The 24,979-nt window shown below is 42.8% G+C and overlaps 2 protein-coding genes and 1 long non-coding RNA gene across 6 annotated transcripts in view; 2 read left to right on the forward strand and 1 right to left on the reverse strand.

The window, feature by feature from the left end:
• The window catches only part of BPIFC (BPI fold containing family C), a 25,095-nt gene extending 13,246 nt beyond the window's left edge, over positions 1 to 11,849 (forward strand). For all 4 annotated transcript variants that reach the window (XM_083574134.1, XM_083574132.1, XM_083574133.1 and 1 more), the window contains 9 exons: positions 282 to 373; positions 1,695 to 1,868; positions 2,908 to 2,961; positions 3,141 to 3,311; positions 4,421 to 4,488; positions 6,038 to 6,080; positions 7,847 to 7,910; positions 9,235 to 9,311; positions 10,534 to 11,849. In XM_083574134.1, the coding sequence (XP_083430260.1) occupies positions 282 to 373; positions 1,695 to 1,868; positions 2,908 to 2,961; positions 3,141 to 3,311; positions 4,421 to 4,488; positions 6,038 to 6,080; positions 7,847 to 7,910; positions 9,235 to 9,311; positions 10,534 to 10,620 (830 nt within the window). In that variant the 3' untranslated portion in view covers positions 10,621 to 11,849. The remainder of the gene's footprint in view (positions 1 to 281; positions 374 to 1,694; positions 1,869 to 2,907; positions 2,962 to 3,140; positions 3,312 to 4,420; positions 4,489 to 6,037; positions 6,081 to 7,846; positions 7,911 to 9,234; positions 9,312 to 10,533) is intronic.
• On the reverse strand, positions 9,871 to 13,534 carry LOC310743733. The gene is made up of 2 exons (XR_014539201.1): positions 13,297 to 13,534; positions 9,871 to 10,641 (listed from the first exon to the last, which is right to left on the reverse strand). It is a non-coding gene; the product is annotated as an uncharacterized lncRNA (long non-coding RNA).
• RTCB (RNA 2',3'-cyclic phosphate and 5'-OH ligase) lies at positions 13,533 to 24,035 on the forward strand. Its single transcript, XM_083574129.1, has 12 exons — positions 13,533 to 13,781; positions 14,856 to 14,934; positions 15,510 to 15,577; positions 16,037 to 16,136; positions 16,958 to 17,114; positions 17,539 to 17,695; positions 18,678 to 18,837; positions 19,084 to 19,259; positions 19,758 to 19,946; positions 20,342 to 20,452; positions 20,901 to 21,020; positions 22,123 to 24,035. The coding sequence occupies exons 1-12, from the start codon at positions 13,689 to 13,691 to the stop codon at positions 22,228 to 22,230; spliced, it is 1,518 nt and encodes a 505-aa protein (XP_083430255.1). The 5' UTR covers positions 13,533 to 13,688; the 3' UTR covers positions 22,231 to 24,035.
• Positions 24,036 to 24,979: the final 944 nt, after the last annotated feature.

Below are 24,979 nucleotides of genomic sequence, written 5' to 3' on the forward strand. Positions count from 1 at the left end.
ATTCTACAGATAACAGCAAAATTTATTCCTGTGCTAATGTTTGAGTAGCTGTGGCTGCAGTCCTTCACACACTTAGGAGTAAGCTTGGATAAGCTTAGTGGGGCTGTGTACGTACAAGAACCATGTGCCTTCCCACTGGAAGGAAATATAATTTGAAGACAGTCCTTATAAAGTTACTTTTAAAAGGTATTGTCAAAACCATTTTGGATCCTGCTTATCAAGTTAATAGAGGTATTTGTTTCACTATCTCATCATGGCTGTTTTGCCCCCTGTTCTAACAGTTCAAGCCCAGATTGATTCTTTTGCACAAGTAGACTACTCACTGGTGAACTCTCCGGTGATCTCTGACACATCTATTAACTTTGATATAAAGGTAACACAACTGGCTGCTATTTTTTATTTATTTTTATTTTGGCGGGGGGGGGGGTACTGCATTGAGGCATCTCTGTTCTTGAATGAATGGGTGTGATGGCTTTAGTTAAAGAATTAGTTTTTAAAACACTTCTTCGAGTGTGATGGAGAGAAGGCTGCCAGCAGCAGAAACAAAGTATAGAGCGTTAGCAGAAAGAACTACTGTATTTTTCGCTCCATAAGGCGCACCGGACCATAGGGCTCACCTTGTTTTTAGAGGGGGAAGTCAAGAAAAAAAATCTTATTTCCTCCCCAGCCCCAAAGAGCAGCGTACAGGCTGCGCACAACCTCCCCCTGCCGGAGTGGTTGCCCGCAGCTATGGCACAAGCCAGGACAGCGAGCGGGATGGATCCCGCTCACTGTTTCGGCTTCCTCTTTAGCCCTGTGCAACCTCTCCCTGCCGCTCCATCCCGCTCGCTGTCTTGGCTTGTGCCATAGCCATGCGCAACCCCTCCGGCAGGGGGAGGCTGCACTGGGCTAAAGAAGCCATAGCCGCATGCAGCCTCCCCCTGCCGGAGGGGCTGCGCATGGCTACCTCTGAAGCCTTCGGAGTGCAGCGCAAGTTCCCGCTGCGCTCCTCAGGCTCCGGGTTCCTTTTGCTGAAGCCGGGAGAGCAAGACTCTCCTGGCTTCAGCAAAAGGAACCTGCAGCCTCCAGAACGCAGCGGGAACTCGCGCTGCGCTCTGAAGGCTTCAGGCGGCTATCCCTGAGGGGTCGGTGCGCACCAACGCCTCTCACTCTCCAGGCTTCAGCGAAAGCAACGCGAAGCCTCTGGAGCGCGGAGGGAGCGCTCCCTCTGCGCTTCGGAGGCTTCGCATTGCTATCGCTGAAGCCAAGGAGCCTGCATTCACTCCATAAGACGCACACACATTTCCCCTTAATTTTTGGAAGGGAAAAAGTGCATCCTATAGAGCGAAAAATACGGTACCCTCTGGACTACTCACAGTAAGCAATGCTTGTGCATTGAGTCCCCTCTTGTGATTGCTATCATTTCAAGCACCTACATGCACAAGCAACCTATAATGACAATGATGGCATTACCTTTCCCAGGTACCAGCTCCCGTCAGCTCCAGAAAGTGATGAGGGATGATGGGACAGGAACACCTGGAGGGCTACACAGGTTTCCTGTGCTTGACCTCTATTAATCCTAGCTAGCAATGATTCAGCCAGTGTGTCCCTATGTGCAAGGGTCACTGATGATCCATGCTCTGATAGCTTTTGAAATCCAAAGTCTGAGAGTTGTTGTTATTATATTATTTTGTCATTCATGCAATTCTTTGCAGGGAACAATCTCCCCAGTGGGAAATGACCTGGAGACTCCCTTCAAGCCTGCACCATTCAGTATCCCAGATGAGAATAACGCCATGCTCCAAATAGGAATCTCAGAATATTTCTTGCAATCTGCTTCACTCGTTTATTACACTGCTGGGGCCTTTGATGTCTCTATTGCAAAGGAGGTGAGAGCAAGTTGTAGAAGGTGGTATTTCAAAGGCATCAGCTGTTGTCTTTTGAAAGACTGTTTATATAGTCTGTGACTAACTAGATCTAACTAAGGTGATGAGAACCTATATCCAGATAAGGTAAAAGGTAAAGGACCCCTGGAGAGTTAAGTCCAGTCAAAGGCAGCTATGGGTTTGCGGCGCTCATCTTGCTTCAGGCTGAGGGAGCAGGCGTTTGTCCACAGACTGCTTTCCAGGTCATGTGGCCAGCATGACTAAACCGCTTCCAGAGCAACGGAACACCGTGACGGAAATCAGAGCGCACAGAAATGCCGTTTACCTTCCCTCCGCAGCGGTACCTATTTATCTACTCGCACTGGTGTGCTTTTGAACTGCTTGGTTGGCAGAAGCTGGGATAGAGCAACAGGAGCTCACCCCGTCGAGCAGATTCGAACTGCTGACCTCCTGATCAGCAAGCCCAAGAGGCTCAGTGGTTTAGACCACAGCGCCACCCACTCCCCTTTTACCATTTTTATCCCGATAGCAGGTAAGGGGTTCGTATAATTGAATGTTCATCAGTTTAAAAGAAATTCACTCCACATGGAACTAGCTCCTTATCCACACTGGAATAAAATATGGATTCACACCGGACTGTAGGGAAGTGATGCCATCCCTATCCCAGGGTTGTCCCAGACCTTCCTCCTTTGAATGAGGGTATTTTGATCCTAGGAAAGTCTGAAACTGTCAGGATGGGGGCAAAAAATGCTGCACAATAGTAATAGCCCAGACCATGATTAGGTTATGGCCATACAATGTGCTTGATTCACATATTGAAGACCATTATGCCGGGAGGGACAAAGCAGCAATAGAGCTCCTTTTGCGAACATGAATATTATCTGCAGGCTAGTAAGAAAATGGATTTAGTACCATAGTTGCTTCTTTTAATAATAATAATAATAATTAATAATAATAATAATAATAATAATAATAATAATAATAATACTTGCTTGTCACAAAGTTCTAATTAGGTAGCCTAATTTTATTCTCTTTTCCACAGCTTTCCTCTTACTTCAGATTAACTACAAATTCTTTTGGCACCATTATCCCTAAGGTAAGCAACTTTATATCTATAACTGTTGTTTTAAGGGAAATGTTTTGTGGGAGTTCTTCTGCAACAGAGAATGCCTACCTTAAAGCAACTGTTCTGCCGAAGAATTTATTTGCTATGTAATTCTGTTAATCCAATCTAATCCTGCTCTCAAACTCTTGGTTGCTTTTAAACTTCTACAGATTGCGCGTTCTTACAAAACACCACGCCCAGTAATCCTGGATCTAAAACCAATGGCAGCCCCTGTGATCAGATTGCATAATGGCAGTGCTGTTCTGGAGATTGCTGGTTCCATGGAGGTGTTGGTAGTCCTGAAGAATTCAACCACCCAATCCATGTTCACCTTGAGCATAGTAAGTGCCACACAGAAGCAGAATAATGTTCAAGCCATAGGCTCCCCCCCCCAATCTGCCATGACCTGTTGCTGTTTTGGGTCAACGTCAGAAATTGGCACCACAAGCAAGGGGTGTGCAGAATGTTGATCAGGATCTGAGTGATCTGCAGTAAACTGGCAAGGACTTGGGTCTCCTAACTGATTAAAAAAATAGCAAAACCAAAACAGCCTCAAACCTTTATTTATTCCATCAGCTATGCATTGCCAAAAAAGGTTTGCATCACCAAAGAAGTGGACAAAGGGGGGGAGGGTGATTTGCATAAATATACACATGGTAACTTACATGTATAAATGCAAATTTAGAAATATTTCTACACTAGTGGCCAAAATTGTGGAAACCTTTTGGGAAAAGTGTATTTTTGAGGTTTGATGGCTCATAACACTACTTTTTTGGCGTAATACCATAAAATTATATATCAGTGGAAAGAAAATTTAATGAAGAATGCAATGCAACAAAGTTTGTTCAATTATCTGTATTCTATCACAAGTTATAGCCAAATAACCAGAAAAAGGAAGCACAGCTTGCTTAGGTTGATTTGCAGTAGCTTTCCTTCATTTGAATGTAGCCAATGAGCATGAGTGTTTAGAGAGCCAATCAGGTGTTATGAGCCATCAAACCTCGGAAACACACTTTTCCCAAAAGGTTTCTACAATTTTGGCCACTCGTGTATAATTTAAATAGAAATGCAATACATCTTACCACAGTGGGAAAGAAAGCAGGTGACTTGTGTGGCTCCTCCCTCTGCTGACCTGGTTGGGCAACATAAAAGCTCCCGCTCTCCCCTTTTAATGGCTCCTTATCGTAAATCATAGCAGAAACCAAAAAACCTGAGTACAAATTGGTGCTCAGACTTTCTAAGTACAAATGCAATCTGCAGGATAGGCTTTGCAAAACCTGCTCTGCTTGGAAAAGCAAGAGAGATAACATTTGGGTGGGGAGTTGGAAGAAGCAGGTAGAGTAACTGACCTTCCTTCCCCTTTTTTACCTTTCAAAAAGGCCTTGCATTTTTACCTGTCTATACAACAAGAATACTCTAGGTGGTAAACAGAGACATTTCTTTCACACAGACTGCCAAAACCCATGCCAGCCTGAATATATTTGAACAGAAACTGATACCTTCACTATGTCTGGACAGGTAACAAAATTTGAATGGTTGTTTTTGGGTTTTTTAACCGCACTGTATCCCCCAAAGGCCTCTTGAATTGCTGAAACCACTAATTAAATTTGCCACTCCATTTTAAACAATAAGTATATTTTTAAAAAACAATTACATAAAAATAAAAACTCTTCCAGCTAAAATGTCGGCATTGCTCTATTACAGGTAAAAGAAGCAGATGTTGCTGGACTGTTACTCCCATGATCCCTGACCATTGGCTATGCTGGTTGTGGCTGATGGGAGCTGGAGTCCAACAGCATCTGAATTATTGTAAATTAGTGGGGTTGCGGGTCTAAAATTGTGGCGGTTTTTAAATACCGTATTTTTCGCCCTGTAAGACGCACTTTTTCGCCCTATAAGACGCACTTTTCCCCTCCAAAAATGAAGGGGAAATGTGTGTGCGTCCTATGGGGCGAATGCAGGCTTTCGCTGAAGCCTGGAGAGCGAGAGGGGTCAGTGTGCACCGACCCCTCTCGCTCTCCAGGCTTCAGGAAGCTATCCGCAAGCCTCGCGAGCCCGGCAGGAGTTCCCGTCCGGCTCCCAAGGCTTGCGGATAGCAGCCTGCATCCCGAAGCCTGGGGCGCGCTGCACAGCGCACCCCGGGCTTCGGGCAGATATCGGGCAGACCCACAAACTCGGGGGACAGCGGGGAGGCGGACCGCCGCCATCCCGCTGTTCCCCGACCTGGTTTGGAGGCTGGCGCTGGGAGAAGCGCGCTTCTCCCCAGCCCCAGCCCCACAAACTCAGGGGACAGCGGGGAGGCTGGGCTTCTCCCCAGCCCCAGCCCCACAAACTCGGGGGACAGCGGGAAGGCTGGGCTTCTCCCCAGCGCCAGCGCCAGCCCCACAAACTCGGGGGACAGCGGGGAGGCGGAGCGCCGCCATCCCGCTGTTCCCCGACCTGGTTCAGAGGCTGGCACTGGGAGAAGCGGGCTTCTCCCCAGCGCCAGCCCCACAAACTCGGGGGACAGATATCTGCAAGCCTGGGGAGACTGGCACGACTTCCCGCCGGGCTCCCTAGGCTTCCAGATAGCAGCCTGTTCTGGGGGCTGGGGTCAGGGGAAGCTCGGGCATCCCCCGCCCCAGCTCTGCGCCTGGGGGGGGATAAATTTTTCCCCTTTATTTCCCCCCCCCAAAAAAACTAGGTGCGTCCTATGGGCCGGTGCGTCCTATGGGGCGAAAAATACGGTATTTGTATCTGTGTGTGTTTGAGTAATCCATCTTGATCACATGGTTCCTCCCCAAAATCCTGGCATCTGTAGTTTGTTAAAGGTGCTGAGATTTGTTAGGTGACCCCTATTCCCCTCACAGAACTACAATTCCCAGAGTGGTTTAACAATTATTCCTATTTCCAAAGGAACTTTGGGAATTGAGCCAGTCAGCCTTTCAGCCTAACCTACCTCACAGGGTTGCTGTGAGGGGAGTTGAGGAGGGGCAGATCCAAGTATGCCATCTTGAGCGGCTTGTAGGTGGGGCATATATATACAAATAAATAATGTTTTTTTTCAATATTTCCTTTCCTTTCACAGTTTCCACCTATCCTTGACCCACTCCAATGTTGGCTTCTTCAAGGTATAAAGAGGGCGGGGAGTTAAAGAGAACAAATCAGATGCAGCTTGTAGATAGAGCTGAATTGCCCATGCCATTTTTCTGATCTAAACCTCTTTCCCAAAGCCGTGGTTGTCCCTCTGGAGAAAATAGGCTTTCCCCGAAGGGGCAAATTGCTTCATTGTGTGGGGTATGTGTGATTTAGTTCAGGAAAACAGCACAGAGGGAAAGGGTAAGATAGCCCTCCCCCCCAGAACCAATTCCAGAGCTGCTTTCGACAAAGAAAAAGAAGTGTCAGAAGACACAATCACAAATCTCCACGGGGCGGCCATAATCATGGGCTGAGCTGTTGGTGCGCAGCTGCTGTTTGCTGTGGAGACTGACTGTGTTTTTCTGTCTTTGCCAAAATTCACTGCACTCAAGACCTGCAGTAGCACAAATAAAATGGTCTGATCTGTGTGGTGAATGATGGCATGATTTTGAAAGCATAAGGCGCACAGTGAACATAACATGTCTTGCAGTGCTTAGGTGCTAATGATTAGATCCCCATCATAAATGACATAAACATAGGAACCAGTCCCCCACTCTCTTTCGTACATCTAGATGCTGCCTTCAGTTTACAAAACTTCCTAGGGGGTGGCCCACAGCCATTATAATACAATACAGTGGTACCTCGGGTTACAGACCCCTCAGGTTACAGACGCTTCAGGTTACAGACTCTGCTAACCCAGAAATAGTACCTGGGGTTAAGAACTTTACCTCAGGATGAGAACAGAAATCGCGCGGAGGCAGCAGGAGGCCCCATTAGCTAAAGTGGTACCTCAGGTTAAGAACAGTTTCAGGCTAAGAACGGACCTCTGGAACGAATTAAGTTCTTAACCCGAGGTACCACTGTATCAATAAGAAAAGCAAGAGTGGGCCTTGTAAAATTATCTCTTAGCAGTTCTCTAACTGGAACTGACAGAACATTTTCTTTGTTCTTACTCTGGGTGCTTCCAAATATGGATGATTCAGGCTGAGAACACACTATACCTTTAAAGCACATTCAAAGTCCTTCAGAGAATTCTGGTTGCTGTAGTTTATTGAGGGTTACTGGGAATTTTAACTCTGTGAGGGGCTAACTACGGTGTCCAGAGTTCTCTGAGGAAAAGAAGGTGCTTCAGAGATACAGAATGTTCATAGCAGCACCTAATCATTGCATTTTTTGAAAGCAAATCAGCTATCCTTGGAACTATTGTGTGTAGAGAAAGGGTTAAATGTGCCCCCCCCAACTGAACTGCTGTTAAGAATTCCCCCTTTTCCTTGCTGCCTGCAATTTTGGAGGAGAGGGGCAAGATAATTGATAGGAAGGCAATGCAATTTGGAATGGGAAGGCAATAGAGCTGGTTCCGAGAGAGAGAGAGAGAGAGAGAGAGAGAGAGCAAAGAAAATGAAATATCTGGAGCACAGTCTATACAGGTCTTTACTGTCCCATATGTGCCAGAACAGCTGTGTGATAAATCATCTCCACCTGATGAATTATTATTATTATTATTTCAACAATTTGTATATCACTGAATCAGTCATCTCTAGGCAGTGCAGCTGCTTTGTTGTCTTAAAATGTCAAATTTTGAGAGACTGGGAGAAAATAACAGAAACTGAACAGGAGAAACGTGGAAAGAGGGTGTTTTGCTCATGATGTCAAGCAGATGCTTCACAAAAAACAGAGGACAAAAGTGTGAGAAATCCACAATAAATCTCAAGTGTAGAGGCAGCCTGTGCCACTAAATCCAAATTCTCTCACATGGCAGGTTTCGCTTTTGAAGAACTTCATGTCTTACATTTTACGGAATGGAGTAATACCAGCAGCCAATGGTAAGTGTTGTGTTTGGATTGTTTCCCCATCACCACTGTTACTTAATGGTCCTAGTTTCTGGAAATTACAGAAAATCTTTTTTGGAGAATGAGAAGTAGTAGCGATAGAGCTTGTATTTTCGTCACCTGGCATGACGTGTCGTGATTGGTATCACATTCTTTATGGCAAATACTTTAAGGAACATACTGCTCCAATAAGATTATAAGATGCTTAATGCTTTGCACTAGAATGTCAATCCGGTTGTCTTGTCAGAAGACCCAGTACACACTGTCAACTACTGGTAATTTGGATTTACAAGGCCATGTGAACATGTCCACATACAACTGCTGATAAAGGAGTGCTTATTCTTTCCTTTCCTTCAATGGATCTGGTGTATATTTCCTTTCAGAGTAAGGCAATAAAGTTATCACTGGTTAATGACTGGAGGCATTGGCCCTGGAGACTCTTTGTACACTTAACACTGTAATATTCTGATGAGTATGTAGTTACGTGACAAGAGATAACTCCTGCAGTTCTTGTCTGTATTGCATTTCAACATAGAGCATTTACAGCATTTACAGAATAACAAAATTGTACTGGGCATATAAAGTGTAAAATCAGGATAACGGAACTGCTCTGCTTCCCAGCAACATAAAGAACCCCAAAATAAAATAAAGATGTTTTAAAATGCCCTTGCTTCGGCAGTAATATATGACTTGTGATCAGATTTTAAATGAAAGCAATGGATTAAACTGTGTAGCCAGCATGGTTCGAGTGTTGGACTAGGACCTGGGGAACCAGTGTTCAAATCCCTACTTAGCCATGAAGCTCACTGAATACCCTTGGGTCAGTATTTTTCTCTCAGCCTAACCTACCTCACAGGGTTGTTGTGAGGATAAAATCAATGGAGGAGAACCACGTTATGCCACCTTTAGCTCCTTGAGAGCCAGTGTGGTGTAGTGGTTAAGAGTGGTAGTCTCGTAATCTGGGGAACCGGGTTCGCGTCTCCGCTCCTCCACATGCAGCTGCTGGGTGACCTTGGGCCAGTCACACTTGTCTGAAGTCTCTCAGCCCCACTCACCTCACAGACCTCACAGAGTGTTTGTTGTGGGGGAGGAAGGGAAAGGAGAATGTTAGCCGCTTTGAGATTCCTTAAAGGGAGTGAAAGGCGGGATATCAAATCCAAACTCCTCCTCTTCTTCTTCTTCTTCTTCTTCTTCTTCTTGGAGGCAGGATGGGGTATAAGGCTAATGGTAATAATAATAAAGTATTACTGCAATCATAACTGCAGGGCCTGCTGTTAAAAAACAATAGCGCTTAGAATCTCGTCTCTCTTTTATTAAGGTAAACTGAAGGAAGGACTTCCTCTCTCTAAAATGGACAGCATGATGCTTGTGGAACCTGTTGTTACAGTTCACCAGGTGAGATTCTGCAGTGCCCACACCTGTCTGTCCTGTGTGCCGAGAGAGAGTTGGTTAGGGTGATGTGATGCAAGTTCTGAATCCTGGTGGGACTTGTCATCAGAATGTTGCTGTGTTCTCACATCCTAGGGCAAGGGTGCCCAAAGTTTTTTCAAAGAGAGCCAGATTTGATGAACTGAGGGCTGACCAAAGTTGTTGAGCTTTTTTAAGGATTTAACCCCAAAGGGGCCACAGGGGCCAGATTAGGCCCCCAAAACGGACTTTGGTCATGCCTGTCCTAGGGTCTTTAGGCTGCCTGACTCACAGGCTGAAGAGAGTCCCTTTAAATAAAAGAAAAAAAAGGTTTTACATAGAGACAATCATTTCAATGAACTCTTTGTAGTTCAGAGAAAGGTTGGCCAGCATTTTTCAAAGTGACTCATTGTGGAGTAAAGACAAACACTTTCCTGTGTTTTTGTATTTGTTGGTATCCTGGTGTAAACAAGTCAATGTTTATAATTCGTATTTTAAAATCCATATGAACTGTAAGGAAACAAGCAATACATACTAAAAATAATAATTACCAAATAAGCAGTGTATTGTTAGCAAAAAGCCTGATCAACAGTTTCTGATGACCACCATATTTACATCTTGACTTCTCCACTCTCGTTAGTTGATTAGCTGTTTTACATTGTTTCTCTGATCATCACATAACCTAAAGAGAATTTCTTAGTTTCTTCATGACGGTATCTTCACAAGAACCCTAGAATACTTTCTGAGCAACCAGTAACCCCAGCTAAAGTAAACATGGATTATAGACCTTTGTGTGTTTAATAGAAGTCTTTTTCGACTCCTGCAAACTTTTAGGTTTCACTTGGACCATACAAGTTAGGGGAGGCGTAGCCAAGAGGGAAGGGGCTGCAAGCAGTAGATGGAAGGGAAACATCCACCACCCCACTTGATCTGTTTGGCTCAGCATGGCTGAACAACTGACAGCTGGCTTTTTAATATATTTTCTCCCTCTCAGAGCAATCTACAAAGCACAGCTGCTGTGCAACATGCTTCCACTTTATTGACATCCATGCCAGTTACACATCAGCAGTACTTACTCTCTTTCTGTTAAATGACAATGTATGTCTAACATTCAGTTCACAATACCTCTGAAGGTGTATTAGCCATGGCCTAGCCATTAGCAAGCTGCAGCTTGTGGCAACTTCAAATAAATGTTTGTATATATTCTCAGGGCTATTTGCTGATTTCCACCGACCTGGAGTATGATGAGGAAGGGGACCAAGCAGATTCTGAAGGCTTTTTCGTTATAGATGCATGAAACCTCAAAATTTCTTCTGTTCTGTTTCAAGAGGGAAGATGTAACAAGAAAGTGAATGATAATGATTGAAAACATTCTGTCTGGTCGTGTGTGTGTGTGTGTGTGTGTGTGTGTGTGTGTAAAAGTGCCTTTGAAAGACATTGAATAGGTGAAGTAATATCTGTTAATGGGCCAGCAAACCATTCAGAAAGGAATGCAGACAAGGAACATAGGAAGTTGCCATATACTTGGCTCATCTAGCTCAGTACTGTCAGAGGCTCTCCAGGGTGTCAGACAGAGGACATTCCCAGCCCAGCCTAGAGATGTCAGTCATTGAACCTTCTGCATGCAAAGCAGATGGTGGGAGCCTTCCTAACTGCACTGCTGGAAGATGGCAGCAGCCCCAGTCCGGATGTAGGAAGCCAGGACTGTTTTCTGATTCCTATATATAACCAAGAACAGTGTTGCAAGGGAAGCCTCATGGTAGGATATTCCCTTCTGCGTGTAACTCAATGCACACTTCTTAGGGAGTTCAGAAAGTTGCAATACAGGTACTCAGCAGGAGACCATCCCTTTCAGTTGCAAGGAACTGTAAAGAAAACTATAAAGATGGCCACACAGTGACATTGGATATTATGGAAGAATAGCATAGTAGGTAAAAAGGGATGGTAGACATTGCATTTTGTAAGAAGGCTAAAGGACATTTCTATTATGTGGTGGGAATGTCCCAAAATATTGTAGTAAGCTTATGGTATATGGTAATTGGCACTATCTTTTACAAACAGATACCATACTAGTGTGTCTTCATTTGTCTGCTGAACTATATTAAACAATGTTTTCCATGGGCATGCCAGAAACAGGTGTTACATATATTTACAATGGCCAGAATTACATTAACTGAATGTTTGAAAGAAACTTGGAAACCTGGTAAAGTTTAGTTGTTTGGGATTTTGTGGGAACACCTAATAACTATTCACTTTACAGGGAAGTTTTAAAAATCATGAAAATTATATTACACCATATATTAAATAGTTTGAACACAGTTCAAGAGTGAATTCATCAAGAGTGAATTGGGAATTGATTCAGTGATGCTGTAGATATTACATTCATTACTAAGTAATTGAGGGAATGAGAGAGAGGTTTCTTAGAATGTCAGTATACTGTTACGTATTGATCTTTTACACACAATTTTATATGCAATTTTGTATTGTACTTTTTCAGAATAAAAACAAATTTAAAAATTATACAAATGTCTATCTTAATGCCCTCTGCAGGGACGGTGTTGAGACCTAAATGATTCGGTATTCAAAGTAATAAGAGCCTCTTCTTGACTACTGACTATTGGTCAAGTTGTGGGTTCTCTAAGGCATCACCAGGTGTTGTTTGTAATGGGACACTTGTCCTAATCTCTTGGAACCTGCCTTTAATGCCCATGGAGCTCCCTCCCCCCAATACGTCCACTTTAGCATTATAGTTATTGAAAAAGTAGGGTCATCTTAGTATTCAAAACTTCATGCCTGCATAATACTTTGATCCATATAGGCTATGTCTTCCATGTTCTGCATTATAGCCCCTCTGGACAGCAATAATGGGGGAGCACTGGAGAAGGATCAGAAAACTACAGAGTGGATACAAATCAATGATTAAAAAAAAAAATCAGAATTTTAAAAATTTAAATTGGATTTTTAAAATAAAATGCTTTTGGAGGAAAAATATTTCTAAAGATAGTTTTCTATTTAAGTTGCATTATAGTCCAAAGGCTATTCATCAGGAAATAAGGATTTGTTTAACTCCCAAGTTTTTTTAAAAAGAAATGTTTAACCACATCAGTTAACAAACATGGATAAGTATACTATAATGTTAATTGTTTGTTAAATAAATTGTTTAAATTGTTACTAATGATTATTTTTCTCCTTCCAATAAAGTACAGCAGAAAAGTCCAAATATAAACAGTCCAAAAGTCCAAATATAAACTTATTAAACCTCACAATAATTTCATAATTATCTGTCTATGAATTTCTAATAGTATAACCAAATCAGTAATTTTTGATACAATTGTAAAAAACTACTCTGAAAATTTATTATTCAAAAATGAAACCTTCATCTGGTTGTAAATATTAAGATTATACCAGCAATAATTAAAACAAAAAAAAATTTTTCTTTCCAGTAGCACCTTAAAGACCAACTAAGTTAGTTCTTGGTATGAGCTTTCGTGTGCATGCACACTTATCTGACGAAGTGTGCATGCACACGAAAGCTCATACCAAGAACTAACTTAGTTGGTCTTTAAGGTGCTACTGGAAAGAAAAAAATTTTTTTGTTTTGACTATGGCAGACCAACACGGCTACCTATCTGTAACCAGCAATAATTTTTTTCCTGGGGAAAAGAAAGATTTAAACCAAGTCTTCCTGACTAGTGATTTAAATCGTGATTTAAATTGATTTGATTTAAATCAAATCCACCCTGCATTACTAAGCAGAATAAACATACCACTAACATACTACAGTTGTGTCAAGAATATGTTGCAGAATATACCCACAATAAAGCATCAGAAGGTTTTGTCCATCCCTCAACAATTTCCATGGTTAGTCTTTTGCAGTAAACATCTCATGCCTTTAAAAAAAATGTGCTACAGCGCAGCCCTAACCGTGTCTACTCAGAAGCAAGCCCTGCTGAATCCAGTGGGGCTTACTCACCAGGAAAGCAGGGTTAAGAACTGCAGCCTTGGCTGCTCTGATGATATTCCCTTCTTTTGATATTTGACCCACACCAAGCGCGGTCTCTTCCACAACCAGCTTAATTCAACGCGCTGTCCCGTTTTGGACACTAGGCGGCGCTGCAAAGGAGGTAGGGGAAAAAAAGAAGAAAGCCACTGGTTGGTTCGCGAAAGGTGAACGAAGTTTGTGCCTCTGCGGGCGCCGTCCAATCCTTTAGTCCTCCTCAGCTTCTACCTTAGGGAGGCTGCGCGCGGCCTCCTCGGCTTCCGTAGCGACGCTGAAGAGGAGCGTGTGCGCGCCGTTGGCGGAATTCAGTGACACGGAGCCACGGCAGAGAGCGGAGCTCGATCGGAATCGCCGCCGCCGCCGCCATGAGCCGAAGCTACAACGATGAGCTGCAGTACCTGGACAAGCTGGACAAGCACTGCTGGCGTATCAAGAAGGGCTTCGTGCCCAACATGAACGTGAGTGGGTCGGAGGACCGGGGGGGGGTCTGTGGGTGGACAGGCACGTAGGGGCGTGTTCAGTCTGAGCCGGTGCTTAGCCCCCTCCCCCCAGGCTCGCCTTATTGCTTAAATGAAGTAATAGTTAAGACTTCCCCTACGCATATGCAGAGTACCGCTCCCTCAGGATTTAAGTACCGCATTGCCAGCTGCTTTCCGTACCTGGTTGGGCAGGGATGCCTTCTGACGTACATCATTCTTCAGTACATTAAGTGTCAAATCCTGGTTTGAAGTTAGTTTATGTTACATTCGGATTATTAGTACTGTAGCATTATGATTGCGCTACTTATACATGTAGAGCGTTAAAGCACAAGTCTGACACCGCTGAAACCTTTCTCTAGTGAGATATGTGGCATTCAACCTGTTTTAAAACCGCTTGAAAGTAAAATTTTATATGCATGATAAAAAAAAAACATTAAATGCCACCTGAAGCAGGTTTCCATCACTGCTGGGTGATGCTATATTCTTGCCGCGCTAAAAAGGGCTACCAGCAATCAGTATTTGGGTCTTGGCTTTCTTCATGTTCTCAGACGTGGTCTGGGTTGCTTTTGTGGCCTAGAGCCAAGATACAGACTTTCCCAGATTGCCCCATAAGAAGGAAACTGCATTTTAGAAATGTTTAGGGCTTCAAGTACTTCTGAGAAGCTACCTCTCATTTTCTCACAACTAGATGAGGGTCTCTAGGACTGCTCAAGGAAGTTCTCACTTTTGATCTCTAACTGAAGGTTGCTAACTACAGCATTGGTGTCATTCATGGGTCAGAAGATACTTTTTGTTCCATGATTCAAGATATCTGAAATTCTTACTGAAACTCAACAGCTTCTGTAACAAGTGTTCAGCCAAGCTTATTATATTCCTAGTTTTAGTCCATCTAAACTAAAGTGACTAAAGTTTCCCTAATTGGTGGCTAAGCCTTGTAGCCTGCTTAGATGCAGCTACATTCCAGCTTCTGCTTGAATGGTAAATCTTTGTCACTGCCCTTATATAAGAATTGATGCATTTTGTTTCCCTTTTTCCTCATTCTTCTGTCTGTAGGTGGAAGGTGTCTTCTACGTGAACGATCCTTTAGAGAAGTTAATGTTTGAAGAATTAAGAAATTCATGCAGAGGTGGAGGTTAGTATGTGTTGTTGTCACCCAATCTCGCTGGTTTGTTGTGTGTGGAATCCTAGCTCCAGATTCACTTTTGATGAATCCAGAATTCACATAGATTCAACCAATGCATTTAGAGTTTAGGACTGCCTGTATGTTCAGGCACCATAGAGCAATTCTTAATTGATGAAAAATATTATGAGCCTTCATGAAAATGTTCCCTCTATAATTAATCTGCCACTTGTCAGACTATGGTGAAACACAACTTATTTTAAGACTTAGGCTTCATTTAGAAGTAGAACATGCTGCATAATTTTGCATGCTTAATTCAAGATAGTACTTTCTGGTCTGTCAAAAGGGATCTTGACTGCACTGAAATGAAACCAAATACCCCTTAATCTTGGCTTTGAAACATCTGTGTTCTTGGTCACAGCTTGTCTTATGCCAGCTCTAAGTAGATGTGCTTCACAGTGAAGTTTTCACCTGTGTAACATGGTCATGCAAATTTAAAGGAAAGTTGATGTAATGGTGTGATGTCATCAACCACAAATTTGTATGAAAGGGGGATGACTGTGCTTCTAATCATCCATCTTTTTTAGGAGCTGGTGGCTTCCTCCCAGCCATGAAACAAATCGGAAATGTAGCTGCACTGCCTGGCATTGTTCATGTGAGTGATTTTAAAGAGTTGTCCCTACATCCTGTTGACCCATTGTTTCAAAATAGAAGCCCCATATGTGTTGTCAGCATTTGTAGCATTGCCCTCTTAATTATTCAAAAAAAAGTTGAAATAATTCAGCCTTCATTAAATTGACCCATCACAACAATTTCCTGACATTTAAACACCAGCAATCCAGGGCAAGATGACAGCTGTTTACATTCACCACTTACTTTTGAAGGGGGCCCACATGCAACTTATTCTGGCCAATTTCTACATTTGTGAGCTGCCCTTCATGAATCTGCTGAGTTTTTGGCTAGGATCAAAGGATTTTTTTAAAGAAATGCCCATTTTGCAGTGACTGTGTGGCAGGGCAAGTAGAACGTGAGTCCATGCTGTCATAGAATCATCATTTGTTCACATCTTATGACTGATTGCCTTTCTTTTGTTTATTTTTAAAATGAATTTCAGAGATCTATAGGACTTCCAGATGTCCACTCAGGCTATGGGTTTGCCATTGGTAACATGGCTGCCTTTGATATGAATGACCCAGAAGCAGTGGTATCACCAGGTATGAGCTGTTTGAATGCGATGTTCTCTGTGCAGGGAGAGAACCCTTATTCTGCAGATCTATGCAATCTATCGAAACCAGATGGGAAAACAAAATGTGTTTCACAGTACAGTCGTATCCTTCCACTTACGTAAACTTCGGGATATGTAAGCAGCAAATCCAGAAGTATATTTCCGGGTTTTTGCTGTGCACGCATGCACAGAAGCGGTCTACTGCCGCATGTGCATGCGCACACAGAAGCAGTCCCTCCAGTTGCGGAAAACTCTGGATCCAACGGAAGCTCCGGAACAGATCCCGTCCACAACCGGAGGTACCACTGTACTCATTCAGATTTAGTTACATTGCAGATGAATATGTAAATTGTCAATTAACTTAGTTATTGTCTCACTGGACTCTCTGAAATCCATGCCTAGGACACTATTAACTGTAATGTATTGTAGCAATGAAGACACCCACCCTGAAGCAAACTTAAAACAAATACAGTTTAGGAATGCTTGTTTTAGAGTAAGAAGGGTATATTTGTTTTTAATAATAAGATAACCCTTAGGAATTCTGCATATTCAGGCTCCTTGAGCAGAAGTTCCATGAAGTGCTATCTTTTTGTAATCTGTGCCTTCCAAACCAGTGCAGATTAGTTGTGTTCCTTCTGACAAACAAAACTGAGGGGTTGATGTTTCTACTTGTCCAAGTCAGGGGACATTTGCTGAAAAATATTTAACTATAACTTCTCTTGAAGAACATTTGATTGTGGTGATGAGTCGCTTCTGCAATTGCATGTATGAATTTTGAAGGGCGCATTTGTATTTATTTTACTCATGCAGGTGGTGTCGGATTTGACATTAACTGTGGCGTACGGCTCTTGCGCACCAATCTTGATGAGAGTGATGTCCAACCTGTGAAGGAACAGCTTGCTCAGGCCATGTTTGACCACATTCCTGTTGGTGTGGGGTCCAAGGGTGTCATTCCTATGAACGCCAAGTAAGTGTTAACTATCCTTTCTCCAGCAGCATCTCCATACTGGAAGGGTGTCCTCCCTCCAACCTTGTCTTTTTGTGTGGGAAGCAATGTATAAATTTAATAAGCCCTAAATGTACCTTAACAGTCAGGTATCTAGCCATGTTGTAGTAGGAAATAAAGATCCACGTGTCATTGTTAATTCGGTCCTGTATTTTTTTAATTGTTTTTTTAAAAATAGCACTCCTTAACCAGAATCGCAATGTATATAGCGATTCACAGTAAGAATCCACAGTCAGCAGTCTGAAATGATTTAACTGAGAGCAACCAAAAAAATCTGGATATCTACAAAAGTTCAGGATTGTTTTTCTTATTTAATCAGTACAACAATAGCAATCAGTTGTGTCAATTACTAGAAGTCAGTCTCTCTCTCTCTGTGTTGCCCCAGGGATTTAGAGGAGGCACTGGAGATGGGGGTAGATTGGTCCCTCCGAGAAGGCTATGCCTGGGCTGAGGATAAAGAGCACTGTGAAGAATATGGGCGGATGCTGCAAGCTGATCCAAATAAAGTCTCTGCGAGGGCTAAGAAAAGGGGTTTGCCCCAGGTAATTGGTCTTCTGAGATGATGTTGCATTACTACTTAGAACTTCATGCTAACTTCTTGGGTACATTTCAGCAGAGTGAGAATATGCAAGGAAAAAATAAGTCTTGATGAGAGGATTATTATTATTGCTGTTACTATCACAATCCCAATATCCCACAGGGGGTTACAGCAATTAAGACACAATATTAAAAACAGTTTAAAACAACTTACACTGACTAAAGGTGCTGGATTTGCTGGTAGCCAGGGAGGGCAGAATCTATGTTCAAGTATCATTCAATTCTGAGTAAGCTCAAGGAATTTCCTGAAAACCAATGTCTTGGCATACTGCTTTGTTAGGACAAGGATGTGAAACCTATGCTGCTACAGATCCTGTTGAAATGTAATTCCCTTCATCCCTGGCCATGCTGGCTAGAGCTGATGGGAGTTAAGAGTCCCACAATAATCTGAAGGCAGTAAGTTCCTCATCTCTGAGCTGCCATGTAAAAAAATTGGACAATTTTTGCATTGTCTAATATATGATGAACCTATGAAACAAACAGCAAGAAATATCAAGTAGGAGAATAATAGCTAAAAAATAAACTTCCATGTACAGATACAGTAACCCTTCCTTAGCATCTGATCAATGGAGGCCATGGCATCAATGTCCTGGGTTTGAGCTTTGCAGAGGTGTCTGGCTGCAGATGAAGATAAGCACTGGGCATTGACTACACGGGCTTTCTAGTGTGAACACAACAAGGAAATTTATATTCCCACAGTTCTAAACTGAGGCAAATATTTTACAGTTCAGTAAACTGTAACACTCAGGTAGATTTCAGGCTTATAGCTGAAACCTTTGCTCTCAGCAGTATCTCTTCCTCTAGCGAGATGCCACATGGCATCAAAGACTGGGAGGCCATTGCCTCAACCTTTCTAAGGGAAACCAGTTGTCTTCCATTTTGCTTCCCATTTCAGTATCTGCTAAGCTTTCTTGTTTTATTCGACAGCTGGGGACTTTGGGAGCAGGAAACCATTATGCTGAGATCCAGGTTGTAGATGAAATTTTTAACGAATATGCTGCCAAGAAGATGGGCATAGACCACAAGGGCCAAGTTTGTGTGATGATCCACAGTGGCAGCAGAGGCCTTGGCCACCAAGTAGCTACAGGTATCTAGGCTTTTTCTTCCTTTCTTCTTCTTTGCCCTTGAAACTTTCCCCCCTTCTTGCAGGTATCCACAGACTCCAGTTACTGCTTTATGCATTATTTCCTCCCAGTCTTCATGCATGTCATTGGCATTTGTGGAAGCCTCAGATATGGCCAGTTTCTGGGTGTGCTAGTTCAGATGGGCTTAATGGAGACCTACATTGAATTTGCTTTTTGTCTCTCTTCCCCACCACCCACCCCTTTTACAGATGCCCTAGTGGCTATGGAAAAAGCTATGAAACGAGACAAGATCGTAGTGAACGACCGCCAGCTGGCATGTGCCAGGATTGCTTCCCAGGAGGGACAGGACTACTTGAAGGGAATGGCAGCAGCTGGAAACTATGCATGGGTCAATCGTTCTTCCATGACTTTCCTCACCAGACAGGTGAGAAGAAAGAGCATGAACTTGTTCACTTCTGTCTCTTTAAGCCCCAGTGGGATCTATTCAGCTGCATTCTGATTGATTGACACCTGGGTAACATTTCTGGAACGATTAAATTATTTTGTTCCAGAAGTTAATCCATATCATTCCATGTTGGTAGGAAGAGATTGGCTTAACTGGATTATGGATTGGTGGCACAGTGCCTTGTCATTTTCCTCATAAACAGGATGTATGAACGGGGCTGGGCCCCATTAATGAGTTTTGTCTTTCTTGGGAGGAAAATGGACTTTCCCCTTGAACTTTAAACTGCTGAGTTACGTTCAGTAGAACAATGTGAGGGCACTGCGGAGAGTAGATGCTGGAGGTGTGGTTCCACCACTGTCATCATGGTAACAGCCATAAGTTATATGTTCATCAGATGATTTGGGCTCTTAACAGCTCTAAAAAAAATTTTTTTTTTTAATTCAGAGGACTTCTCCTTATGTCTATAATGTTTTCTAGGCTTTTGCTAAAGTCTTCAATACCACCCCTGATGATCTGGATCTGCATGTGATCTATGATGTATCTCACAACATTGCCAAAGTAGAGCAGCATGTGGTAGATGGAAAAGAACGGACCCTGCTGGTGCACCGGAAAGGAACAACCAGAGCTTTCCCTCCTCACCACCCCCTCATTGCGGTTGATTACCAGGTATGAATTTGTTGCCCTTTTCTTTCTTACCAATGCCAACAGGTCCTGCAAATAGTATATTTGTTACTCCTCGTGGACTTCCACACCTAACAACTCATGTTCCTACAATTGTGTTGGTGCACTTTTCTACCTTATTCCTTTTCATGCAACCATGCAACCTTCTAGCTGTCAAGACTTATATTTCTCAATGTCTGCTGTACTGCTGTATTGCAATCAAAACATCCCGATTGGTCAAATTTTGCATGTCTCCTGTCTGACATTTCCTTGATTCACTATGGAAGCTTGACCCTGAGTGGATCAGTAGTGACCTTCAGTGGACCCTTGCTGAACAGCATATGCTTACAGCTTGAGGAGACGTGTCATCTTGATTCTGCACCCTTCTTTTGCCTCTGCAGCTAACTGGCCAGCCTGTCCTGATTGGTGGAACAATGGGAACTTGTAGCTATGTCCTTACTGGTACCGAACAAGGCATGACTGAAACCTTTGGTACCACCTGCCATGGAGCGGTGAGTAACAAAGCAGCTTTCAACTTTCATCTAGCTTGGGGATGGGCAGCCTTCCATCTAGTGGGATATATTTTGTTTATTACCAGAACCCCAAGTTCCATCAACTGGAGCCTTGTGCAGAACCCATATGTTTCCAATGAAATACTTCCAGCAGGAGAACAATAGCTGGGAGTCGGGCAGTAGATTTAGCAAGTAGATTTCCAACACCCAGTGATTTACTGGTAGATCCAGATTTACTTTGCCCATCACTGCTCTTACTCAACTGCTCCCTCGCTTCACATTTACCATATTTTTTGCTCCATAAGACGCACTTTCCCTCCTAAATATGTATGTATCCCAGGCTCTGCTCAGCGCTCCCTTTAAAGAGCTCGCAGAGAGTGTGTGTGGCTCTTGGGGGCGTTTCCCCCAAGTATATGGCAGTAACTGAAACAGTGATTGTCATTTTTAGGGCCGTGCATTGTCACGTGCAAAATCTCGGCGCAACTTGGATTTCCAGGACGTATTGGACAAGCTGGCGGACATGGGGATTGCAATCCGGGTTGCATCCCCCAAACTGGTTATGGAAGAAGTAAGTGATTTATAAACTTCTTTGTGGGAATTTACTTCTGGGGTGAGCTTCCTCTCCTGGTGAAGTATTAACGTCTGCCAGCAACAAGGTGACACAACACTTTATTGGACTCTGCCATTCTAGGAACCTTAAACCTCTTCCAGGCTAAAATGGTTTCCTCTTCTCTCCCCCTCCCTCATTTGGGAACATCCAGTGTCCCATGTCACTGTTCAGAACATTCCTTTTGTATCACTTAATAGAGTCTGAAAGGCAAGCGAATGTTGTACATTTCATTTCAGTTATTTCTTCTGATGCCCAAAAAACATTTTCCCCCTAAAGATTGAGGGAAGCTTGTTGAAAATTATTGTTATTACTACTACCAGTACTACTACTACATTTCTATACCACCCTTCATCAGAGAATCACAGGGTGGTTTACAGTACACCTGTTCAAAAGGACTTAATATAGTCCTTCATAAACTGAATAATGGGGGGTGGGGTGGGAAATAGGCGCTCTCCTGTCTTTTTAAGCTTGGTAATATGGGATCTGGTGAAAGCCCCCCCCCCTTTTTTTAGGGAGTTACTGTAGGAGGAAGAAGGGCCTTTTCAGTGGTAGCACCAATCTTACTTAATTATTCTTTAAGAACCTTGCCTTAATCCAAGTCTTGAGAAATCAAAGAAAGGCATTACTCTTTTAAGCACACATTTTGGAGAGTTTATCTGAGATTTCTGGCCTTGTATCAAGGAAAGCCTAAGTGATTTTGCTTAGATGATTTTTGAAATTAATAATAATAATAATAATAAATTTTATTTATATCCCGCCCTCCCCAGCCGAAGCCGGGCTCAGGGCGGCTAACAACAATAAAACAGTACAAAAGAATAAAATGATTTTTATTCTAACATTGTATTAATCTTATGAATGTATCCATGTATTGAGAGGCTTGTGTATTGCAAGCTGCCTGGTAGCTTTTTGAATGATGTGGAATAGAAATTCATAGTAGTAGTAGTAGTAGTAGTAGTAGTAGTAGTAGTATTGTTGTTGTTGTTGTTGTTGTTGTTGTTGTTGTTAGAAAAAGACCTCAAAACATATTCTTAACTCTCCTTTTACATCTCATTTATCCCAGGCACCTGAATCTTACAAGAATGTGACAGATGTGGTTAACACCTGCCATGCAGCTGGCATCAGCAAGAAAGCCATTAAACTGAGACCCATAGCAGTGATCAAAGGCTAAGGAAGTCTTTCCCTGAACTGGCCAGCACTGTTCTTGCTGAAGACCTTTGAAGGTTGTTTCCATCTAGAATACAAACTGACACAGACTCTATGTTAGAACTCATTAAAGTAAGTTTGTGCCTGGGGGTGAGGGGCTCTCTTTGCTAAGGGGAGCTAAATCAAGACACATAGCCCTTCGTTTCTAGAGTGGTATCTAAAATTGGGTGAATTTCTTTTAGCAGAATCTAAAAGCAACCTTGTTCAGAAGATTCTTCGCTCTTAATAAATTATCTGTGCCCTTCATGGTGAGATTCTGACCAATGTTGATTTGATAGCCACCAATCTGCAAGGAGGCTTTCTCTGGTGTAGACCAAGTACAAATACTACTGTTCTCACTTGGTTGTTTTTGTATTTTTCTCCTGACATGAGTTGTTTGATCTCCTTTATAATGTACCAATCTGTACTATTGGAGATAGAAAGGGAACCTTTTTTTGCACTGTGAGTTGCAATAAAGCCTGAACAATATCATTCATCTATGTGGCATCTACTGTCACAAGTACTCTACTTTAAAAGTCTATGATCAAATAGTTGCTCCCATAAGTGCACTAGCATGGTGGTTCTGTTGAATAAGGGGTGGTAGGTTTGCACAAGCTGTGTTGCCCATGATTCACTTGGTACAGCAGGTTCTCTGTGTATGTATGTTTACTGGAATCCCTGATTACAGCTCAGTTGGAAAACTTTGTTAGAGAAAATTTGGTATTCCTTGAAGAGAAGCCAACTTTCCCTTGATGTCCCTCATGAATCAGGGCATCCTGATGCTATAGAAGCTGTAATTGCTTTGACATGGACAGATTGTGTCCTGGCACTAGAAAAATGAGAAACATAAGCTGAGCAACCATTCGAGGTACATAAGTCCTGTCTTCCACTGCACCTAGTCATTCAAAAGGTAAGGAACACTGCCTCTTAAAGCTGCAAGCTGGAGAACTTACCCAGCAGTCTTGCTACTTTTCAGTGAGTAAAGCTTTAGATTACTCTTTAAAACTGCAAAGGAGCATGTCAGTTAGCTGTGCGCATAAAGTGCAAAGCTAAACCACTTACCACAAAAATGTGGGTTCCCAGAGAGGAGATTGAAGCCACTTCACTCCTTCCTCCAAGTCCTGCTGCTGTGAGCTAAACCTGGGCATGGCTTAGTGTTGTCTGTACACAAGCTTGTGGTTTGTCTCACTTCACATAAACAACAAGCTGTAACTGGGGTTCATTCTTGAGTTCGCAGCTCATGGTTTGTCTAAAGGAGACAAAGCACGATCCTAGGTTCAGGTGACATGCTAAGCCAAACCATGGTTTAGCTCACAGCAGAAGTAGAGACATATGTTGGTAGTCTCCTCCCTGGGAATACTCACGTGTTCTCACCATGGTTTGACTTTCCTTTATGTGTGAACTGGCTCACTATGTAAAAGGGGGAATTGTTAACTCCTCATCATGGGCTGCTGCTCGCACATGCACATTGCAGATGGGTGGGGAAGCAGCAAAGCTACCTCTGTTTGGGTACAGATTAGGATGATTTCAGCAGGACCAGCATAGGTTATTTTTCCCCTTCTGGCGCTGTTAGTTTTCTGTTTACATTAAAGTGCTCCGGTACTTGATCTGCTGGATGGTTAGATTTTGAAAACACTATTGCCATCCTCTCATGAAGTAACAGTGATGGCTGCTGTATTCCACAATAAGCATGATTTGCAAAGTCATTGTTTGAATTTTATTGACATTCTGGAAGTGATTTTCTAGAGAGGTCTCAAAACCGACAAATAAACAGAGAATGCACGAAAATCACTGCAAAGTGTCATTATTTATATTTCTTGTAAATAAAATTACATTTAATTTACAGATAACATGGAATTCTTGCTTGAGTAACCTGGTGATCCTCACACTTACCTCAGATGCTGTGGAAAAATAGTTAACCTTGAACTTTGCAAATCACCTCTTTGCATTTTACTTATCTGAGACTGCAATGCTATACTTGTTTATATTTATATATAAGTAAGTTCCAGTGTACTCAGTGGGGTGTAGACCTGTGTAGGATTTCACTGTGATTTTTCCCCAGCTAAATGGTGTAAATCCAACTACAGTCAATAGGGGGCATCTAACTAAAGGGAAATGTAAGAAATGCAGAAGCTGTGGAGTAACTTCTCTAGGAGAGCTTGAAACAAGCCGCTTGGTAAAGAATCCAACCTGGCCCTTTCTTGTTCCGTGGATTCCTCTGGAAAAGGTTGTTCTAACTGATGCTTGCTGATGTCAGCAGTGACTTGGAATTAACTTAAAAGGGGGTAATAAAATGCAATATTGCTGAAACGCAGGCCAAAACAACAACAAAATGGTTGTAATGGCTATATAAAATCTATCCTCCAGGGCACTAGGATGACTCACGTGCGAGCTGAATTGCCTCACCCCTTATGTTGGCTTAGCACTACTATTTAAGAGTGGCGTTGAGCACATTCTCATACTTAAGAAGGCAGAAGAAGCCTAGCAAACGTGGCATGCTGACAACTTGGTGAAAGCAGTTCTGCCCTACGCTAGTGTGAAATCTTCACTAAGACTTACATATCCTGTCCATTCTCTGGGGATGGGAGACCTTGGGGCCAGGGACCAAGCGTGGCTTTTTTCTAGCCGTTGGGCCTCTCCCCAGGCCACACACCTTCCTGAGTTACACCCTTTGTCAGCCCTGCTTTCAGCTGGCTGGAATACGTTCTTGAAGTCTGGCAATACCTCCTGCTTTC

The sequence above is a fragment of the Podarcis filfolensis genome, assembly GCF_964270895.1.
Source record: "Podarcis filfolensis genome assembly, chromosome: 10".
NCBI classification, from domain to species: Eukaryota; Metazoa; Chordata; class Lepidosauria; order Squamata; family Lacertidae; genus Podarcis; species Podarcis filfolensis.

Coding starts and splice junctions, on each gene's coding strand:
- RTCB (XM_083574129.1), top strand. CDS start 13,689: ATGAGCCGAAGCTACAACGATGAGCTGCAGTACCTGGACAAGCTGGAC. Junction 18,838..19,083: donor TGGCCACCAAGTAGCTACAG/GTATCTAGGCTT, acceptor CCCCTTTTACAG/ATGCCCTAGTGGCTATGGAA. Junction 19,260..19,757: donor TGACTTTCCTCACCAGACAG/GTGAGAAGAAAG, acceptor AATGTTTTCTAG/GCTTTTGCTAAAGTCTTCAA.